This window comes from Phlebotomus argentipes, unplaced genomic scaffold, assembly GCF_947086385.1.
Source record: "Phlebotomus argentipes unplaced genomic scaffold, Phlebotomus argentipes genome assembly contig_32, whole genome shotgun sequence".
NCBI classification, from domain to species: domain Eukaryota; kingdom Metazoa; phylum Arthropoda; class Insecta; order Diptera; family Psychodidae; genus Phlebotomus; species Phlebotomus argentipes.
The window spans coordinates 945,270-953,756 of record NW_026776187.1 but is presented as its reverse complement, the minus strand read 5'-3'; the positions used below and the strand labels follow the sequence as shown (position 1 = coordinate 953,756).

At 45.4% G+C, this 8,487-nt stretch overlaps 1 protein-coding gene across 1 annotated transcript in view; it reads right to left on the bottom strand.

Moving 5' to 3' along the window:
• Positions 1–501: 501 nt before the first annotated feature.
• Positions 502–8,487, bottom strand: part of LOC132264227 (uncharacterized) — a 29,028-nt gene continuing 21,042 nt past the window's right edge. The window contains exons 9-14 of the mRNA XM_059764343.1: positions 4,883–5,070; positions 3,512–4,234; positions 1,411–2,132; positions 1,139–1,357; positions 837–1,066; positions 502–780 (exon numbers count right to left, since the gene is read on the bottom strand). Coding sequence (XP_059620326.1) covers positions 527–780; positions 837–1,066; positions 1,139–1,357; positions 1,411–2,132; positions 3,512–4,234; positions 4,883–5,070 — 2,336 coding nt within the window. The 3' untranslated portion in view covers positions 502–526. The remainder of the gene's footprint in view (positions 781–836; positions 1,067–1,138; positions 1,358–1,410; positions 2,133–3,511; positions 4,235–4,882; positions 5,071–8,487) is intronic.

Sequence of the window (8,487 nt, the reverse complement as noted above, 5' to 3'; positions counted from 1 at the left end):
TTAACACACTGAATTGCGATGATTTGCATTAATAGCTATCAATGTGTCTTCGGAAGAGAGAGAGAGAGAGCGGAAAACATACATTTGAAAGATTTCCATCGCAGCGCTCAACAATGAGAGGTGTTCCGAATCTAATTCAGTATCATGTTATCGCAAGTGATTGTACTCGTGAGCATACAAATCATACGCATAGATTTACTTAAGCCTCGAGGGTGTTGCGAGGCTCTGGATAGTCGCACGCGCTGCTATCTAGGGCAGTGCGACAAGTTCAGAAGAGTGGCTAATAGAAAACAGATGAGATAGTATTTGCGATAATGAAATAAATATGTTCTTTTAGCTATCACAACAATATTCAATTCTCGGTTTTTGTCCTCCCCCTACAATTAGGTTAATATCGTACAATAATTCATATATTTACGGATTGCTCGGCACCATTTTACGGTAGAAAGTGATCCTGATGGCTGAAGATGGGTCACACGGTTGTCTCCCGGTCGACGTGAATGTACTCGACCGGCTGCATTCCGTGTCAGGAGTTGGGATCCATGAAGAGGTCACTCTTCTTGAAATCCTTGCGCAGGGTGCCGTTGAGCGTGGGCTTGGCGTCGAGACCCTTTTTCCTCTTCCTCACCAGTCCGAAGATGCAGAAGATGAAGCACGCGGCGACGGCGGCAGCGATGCAACCCAGAGCCGCAAATATTCCTCCCGGAAGCTCCAGGAGCTTCCTGGCTGTGCCGCATTCCTCCTCGGACTCATCATAACCAGACGGACAGTTCACTTGTCCTGCAAGACAGGCCGCGGTTAGGATTTGGCCGGAGAATGATCGGGATTATACTGACCATCGCACCACAGATTGCTTCCGATGCAGGCATCGAGTTCGGGACACTTGTGCTCGCATTCGGCATGTCGAGGGAAGAAGCCGAACTCACCGAGTGTCTCATTGGCAGTGAAGTTTGTCTGGAGATCGAGCTGCTGGATGAGAGAAGCCTTGGTCCTCTGAATCTCCAGCCACGAGAAAGCGAGATCTCCAGGTTCTTTGAACACTGGCTCCAAAACTATGGTCGCTGGTCTGAATTAAGATCAATTTGCAGAGTTAATCTAATTCTAATCCTTTAAAAATATCAATTTGAAGGGAACTTACTTAGAGCCGTAGAGGAAGGGTTGTGCGTTGAGCCAATCCTCAGAGAATATGTGTAGCGCAGAAGCTTTGTTGCCCTTCTGAGTGGGACAAATAACTCTCATGGTTTTCAGGGGTCGTCCTGTGTAGACAATAAGTCGATTTCTCGTATTGCAGCGTAAAATCTCCTCTTGCGACGGCTCGATGGGCAGGAATGTGCCCCAAGTAAGTACAAAGAGACTCCTGTGAATGATCAAATCTTATTCGATGGTCAATTTCACTCGATCGCGACTTACCTTTCCAGAGCCTGAGCTTCAACGTACCACGGCTGTCCTTCGCAAGTGGCGTCATAAGATTGCAGAGGATACTCCATCTCTTCCTCGCCACCAGCGCCTCTGAGGCGCAAATGTCTTCGACAGTCCGGCACGCGGACGATCTCATAAGATGCGTGGAAATACACGTCAGCAAAGTCTTCGGACACATTGAGGTTTGTCACGACAAAGGAGATCTCCAGCGTGCGCGAGTTGGATTGGAAGGTTAGTGGCGTATTGTAGATGCTGCTCGTGTTGTCGCAGAAGCATCCCAGAGGCACCCTGACATCCTTGTAGGGCACATCGAAGATCTTCAGCTCGCCCAATCGACTGTCTCCATCGCTCTCGAGCTTCACGCATCTCGGCCGGCCGGTGTGAGCGTCAGACTCGGTTATGCACGTGGTGGAGTCTCCGAACGAGACATTGTGCAGGCTCACCCGGATCTTCTCTCCCAGGCCCGCCTCGATGCGGTACAAGCAAGTGAGATTTCGGGCGCCGCCGCGTCCGTGAAGGAAGACGTTGCGCGGCGACTGGAAGTCAGCTCGACGTCGTCGAAAGACGCGAGAGCAGAGCGGTGGAATTTCTGTCTCTTCACCGCGACGTCCGAGCCACAGATCTCCACCTAAATTCGTGTCTACGAACTCATATTGGAGGGCAAATGAAGCGGGAAAGAGAGCAGTTCCGGTTTGTGTGTGGAATTCAATTTTCTGAAAAATTGTAAAGAATTTCCATTTTTCTACGCTTATTTAAGGAATGATGATAAACTAATTAGCGTGAGAGAAGCTTAATCTGGGTCTAGAATCATTTCTCAGCTTTGATCGGAAGACTAAAGCGCTCTTCTCGCTGCAAAACTGTTTAAAAGAAAATTTCCCTTTGGGACTTCATATAGACAAAGGACAATGGTTTTATACTCTAGAGAATGTGGATTTGGTACTGACAACAATGAGAAACTGCTTTGTACTTCAGCTTTCATTAATAATTTAATTCGAAGCACTTTTCATCCTTTCTTACTGCTTGTAATCCTCTGTCGCACCGCGTAAAATACGGGAGAGTATTTAGTCGCTCTGTGGAATCGCTCAATATGACAAATTGATGGCATACTTTGCGAAAGGAGGAGTGCAAAGATGGTGAAATAGATTGCAAGTGGGTGGGAAAATGGTGTCCATTCACCAAATCAGCGGAGGCGCATTTTCTGCAATGCGCCAAAGGGAGATTCTCCATCGTCAGCAGAAAAGTCTCAAAGACCCGCACATCACGTGAAGGTGACATATTGTTGCTCGAAGGGGAGTTTGTGACGATTTGTGCAGCATCGCAAGGGAGCAAAATATGCTCCAAGGCTTCCAATGCTGGCGACACGGACGTACAAATGCTCGAACACACCCCGGAAAATAATAACAAATGATGAACTTGAGCATTATGGGGATTCTCTGCCATACACTTTGAGATATACTTCCTCTTATTCCCATTGTCGGTGCGCTTCTAGCCGTCCATTTCCGAACACCATAAAGATACTTGAGGATGAAAAGAATGGCGCACAGACGATGAATTGAGTAAATACTATGTATAACCACGATTTTCTTTCAATTCTCACCCCGCTTTGGCCACAAAGAATCTCAGTATAGAAGTTCAATATTGAACTTCTCAAATATTTTCTCTTCCCAGCGGAATGAAAACCAGCCTTTGGCAGCGATGTTTATGCGAATTCTAATGTCTTGGATATTGTTGTTGAGATTTTAAGGACACACCTTTCGTAATTGAACGCATTTTACTCTGATGTACTCTTCCTTAACTGCCGATTGATTGAAAGATTAGCGTTCTGGAGACGGGATTCTGACTCTCAAATCATATTGACAAAGCGAAGAGGAATTTTAATTTTCCCTTGAAGCACCCATGAGAGTGTGGCAGGGCATATTTGAGAAATTACCATTTTAATAGGCTGAGCGCCCACACCAAGTTGAAACCATTAATCGAGAAAGTTGAATTGACTGGCGGCATGTCACATAAATTTCAAAATTCCTATGAACCGCCTTTGTAATTAAATCGATTGTCGAGGGTGGGTGGCAGATCCGAAAGCAATTTCACTCACCAAGTCATTTCCGGCGCTGACGTAGCTCTCGAGAGGCGTGCAAGGCCTCGTCTTGGACGCGGCGCCACTGGACTCCTTGAGGGCGGTGTGATCGCAGAGCTTGGGCGTCTCGTTGTCGAATATCTCGAGCAGCAGTTTGCGGCCTCCGCCGGGGTTCTTCTCGTGCTGACTCACGCGGCTCGGGTGGTGCTTCTTGGTGCCGCCGGAGGTGGAGTGGCCCAGGAAGCCGTCCAGAGCGATGATCGTGTTGGTTTCCGGCTGGCGCTGCTGAATGATGTTGCTGAGCTGCGCCCCGGAATACTGATTGTGAGTGTACTTGGTGTTGGCGATGTAATTGAAGGTCTCTTTGATGTTGGACAGACCGTTGTTGAGCTTGTCGAAGCGATTGGGCGGCGGCGGCGTGGGCGAGGGCGCCACATTTCCACCCCCGTAAGGGTTGTTGTGATTGAAGACGCTGCTGCGCGTGGGACCGTAGATGTAGTTCTCCACCGGATTCCACGCGTTGTCCACATTCACGCGCTGCTCACTCGGCGACGGCTTCTGCCCGGAAGGGTAGTAGTAATAGCTGCCGGTCACGGAGTTGTTGATTGCGGGATGGAAGGGACGCAAATTCGGCGGCACAGTCGTGGTGCTCGCGGCGGGTCCGGATGGAGCCCGGCCGGACGTGGCAGTAATTGAGCTGTCCCACACACGAAAGCGAATAATCCACGGCGGAATGTCGGTCTGCAGCAACGAAGAGGAGAAGAAGAAAAGAGTGTGAATAAAGGCGTCATATTACCAATTTTTACACCCCATGCTTTGCGATCGCTCAGCAGAGCTTCAACAGAGTTTAGCTCTATTAGATATCAAACAGTTTAGTCAATATAACACTACAATTAGGTCAATAGAAAGCCCAAAAGCGTACTTCACTTGGTGAAATGTTAGTAGAATATTAATTTGACTTCATTTTTGTCTGTTTTTTCCTGACCAAAATGACCACAACTCCAGATTTGCTGCTGGTGTCTATAACTCATCAACGTCATCAACTCTGTTCAATTGTGGGGAATCCTGTGCGGTGGGATTCACAGCACGGCAGAGTTCACATAGTGGGTCACTTGAGGGAAGAGAAGGGCTTATAGGATTTGGGCGTTTAAGAGATTTTTGACTTTTAAAGCCCGTTTCTGGCACTGCGAACTCTGCCTCTCAAATTTGTGACAAGCTCTCGGAGCGCAGCAATCAGCTCTCTCGGTGGAATCGCATCATGATTTCTCGCTCCAAGTACTCCCATTTTGCATACAATCCCATTGTTTCAGAGGGTTTCAGGGGGGTTTCAGGGGAGTTTCAGGGGATTTGCAGTGCCACGCTGCCCGAGGAAGTGTCTTTTTTGCTCACCTGGCCGAACGTCGTGTTGTCTATCACGGGCGGCTGGAGGATTTGCAGATGGTAGCTGGTGAAGTAGATCCACACGAGATCCGTCGGGTGGCCGTGGAAGTAGTAGGTGCACGTCGTGTTGGGCGGCAGCGTGTGACGGGGGCTCAGGATGCGACCGACTCTCCCACGCCGAGACATTAAAACGTCATCTGCAGACGAAGCCAGAGATGAGTGTAATTAAACTTTTTCCCTCTTCCTGGGCACCGAGAGAATTTTGTACTTTTTTTTATTTTTATTTTGCCAGGTAAGACAAAAAAGACCCCGCAAATCCCACTCTCACTCTCGCTCAGCTCAAATATATGCTTGCGTGTTCAAGCGGAAAGTCCCCCCGTTCGCGAGCAAAGTGAATCAACCCCGCAGAGCACAAATTATATTTTCCGAATCGTGTGCGGGGCTAAAAGCAAAAATAGAGCGACGCTAGAGAGATATTTCAATTTGACAATTTCACAATTTCGCAGACGGATGATTCTTCGCCACCCTCAACTCATCTCTCGAGGGCATTTATGACTTGCGGGTGGATGGCGACAAGTACATAAACTAGAAAATTATTTGAATTTGCTCCGTGGAAATTCAATTACGACGGAATTTGAATTCCCTTCGTTAAATTTCAAGCTTTCACCCTCTCCTGGCTGCCATCAGGAGTAAACCAATTGGTTGGGATGCATGCACAGAGTCTGGCTTCAGGACACTGTCTGGAGGTCGGGCGTCGTCGAAGGAGGTGGACAAATTTCATTTTCGTCTGCGAAATGACAAAATATATAGCTTCACCTGCAGGCATAGAATTTTTGTCTCTGCGCCTTCAACATTTCCCACAAAAACAGTGACAAATAAACCGTGTGCCATGTGGACTTCCATTTGCATTTCCTCGTTCCGCTTCATTGATTGACGCTGCCACCACCAAATTGCCTTGGATTTGTTGCTGTTCTTCCAATTTAATTTTGCACTGTTTGGAGAAGTTATTCAGCAGAAATTGGACTTGCTTGTTTTTCTTTTTGCTTGTTAATTTTTAATATTAAAAAAAAAATCAGTGGAAATCTAATGGAATTCTTCAGAATCAACACTAAAAGCAAATGCATTTCTCACAAGGATTAATGATTTTTAGTGAATTCTCAACCGCGAAAGCTTTCTCATTTGTCAGATCTTAATTTATTCACGGATTTTCCCAGATTGCACAGAAAAATTGCTCCTAAAAGCAGCGTTAAATGCAAATCTTTATCACCAGACACCAAATAGCCAAACTGCTCTTGATTTACCCAACAACTAATTTCACCATTTTCCCCCACGCCATTTTCCAAGCTCGTCCGCAATTTCCATCTGAGATTATTACATATTTGGTGGTGCAGAAATAACACAAATACGCAAATATATTTCATTAGCATATACATGCAGAGTGCTGCTTTGAAGTCATACCTTCAATTTCCACATGATAAATTGTGGGTGATCTCTTCGCCACCCCACAACGAGTGCACTGATATACAAAATAGCGGAGTAAATGTTTATACGATGGCAGACAGGAAATTTAGTAATGCATTAAATAGGGCAAATGAACTTGCAAGCGCGCACGAGAATTTGCGAGAAAGGCATTAAATGCCATGCACATAAGCTATACTGATTGTGACCACGCTATTAGCACGTCGGTTAAAACTATAGCGTCTAAGTGTGAACTATTAATTTGCTTAGGGGATTCTTTTGCGGCACAGTGTTGACACTCTTGAGTGCACAAAAAGCACACCGACTTTAATCGCGTATTCATCTTGGGATCCGAAGTTTTTCCTGCCATTTCTCAGGCGCAAGAGAGAGAGGGAGAGGGAGAGAGAGAATTGAAATGTGTGCCAACAAAAAGATGTGAAAATTTTCTAAGAGAACAGACGGTGAAGAGCTCGTGGAGTTTGTAAAAAAGTTAATTATTTTGCATTTCTATTCTCATCTATTCTGCGGGGTGGTGAATTTCTTGTATAAACGAGAGTTCACTAATGGATTTTTGTTGGATCTGTGAATGGTGGGGAAAAAGGCACAATAAGGAGGATTCCTTCTTACATTCAACCAACACGACTCCGCACTAATGATCAGGCGGAAGTTATTGTTTCGTCTGTCGGACAGAAAAATGTGTGGGCGGAACTTTGGTTGAACGACTCTGATGCAATTTTAATTTATTTTCCGCATTCTTATGCATTCTTCTCGAAAAGTTACCTGGGGTTTTGCAGCACTGGCTATACGAGTTTCGCATTCCTCTGGTTCTTTTTTTTCACGCCAAATGATTGCATTCAGATTACCCGTGAGGCTCGAATACAGGCGCGAAGGAAAGGAAAATAGGCGGAGAGACTGTGGGAAAAAGTTCTACATATTGATTTGCTTTCCAATCGTGCAGAAAAGCGATATAATTTGCATTCAGCTTCACACAGGAGCAAACTCAGAGAACCGCATGATTAAAGCAAAATCCTAAAGGGTGCCTGTCGGAAGCACACTTAACTGCATGCGGTTTTCCTCGCCTACATTGCACCTATGTATGGAGATTATGGTTGTGTATATAATCTCACACTGTGAGACATAGCGGCCCTTTTTACCATCAAACACTGACAATGCTCACATGTCTCGTGCTCCACTTTATCAGCGATTTCACCGGGAGTAAACAAATAACAGCCCTCGCGAGATGAATTTGCTTGCACTTAATTTGCACTCGTGGAATCGCGCTCAACCGCTTGAAAATCCCCTGATGGAGTGGATTGTCAACAAGGGGAAAATGAGTGCCAAATACAATGATGCTTAAACTTCTTTAGCGCTATTTCTCGCAAATATTGACTTACTGTGCCGGACAAACTGTTCAATTTTGGCTAAAGAGAGAAAGTTCTGATCGTAATTATGGCATTTGCTTGCCTCTGATCTCATTTCACTTGATTACTGACAGCGACTCTGGAAGTATTTCCAATTATGCTGGCACACTGTCAGGACGTGGATCTATCTATGTCGACTGTTGGACGCAGAGTTTGCCAGGCGGCGGAACAAAAGGCTCCATTCTCACAACAACACGTCATTAAGCACTCATTGCCATTTGATATGTTATTTAATTGTGAGCTTTAATGAGGTGAAAGCATCACAAATGCCATTCCAAATTGCAATTTCATCACTTTTTTTTCTCTCGCTAAAGCACTTCACATTTTAGTTTAATTGAAATGTAATCTGAATCCAGTTTAAATTTAAATGAATTGGCATTCTAAAGGGGAAAAAAATGACAAAGGGATTGGTTTTGTAATTTTTTTTTCGGGGTGGGTAATAAGCCTAAAAGCGAAAATGTGGAAATTCGATGCGAATGCTTTAATCGCATGTAACGAGCAGAAAAAAAGCTAATGGTGGTCGAAAAATGGATGAGAATACAGTGTGGGATCTTCAAGAGTTTCGGTGGTATTAGGAACATTTTAGTGGTACTTTCGACATTGCTCTGAGTGCTCTCGAAATTCAATGTGGATGTTCAGAACAGGCGCAGAAAGTGGCATGCTTCAATGAGTGTCTATATTGGATTTGAGTTGATCCTCTTATTAGAATGATTAATCGTCTGCTTTGGCATTATC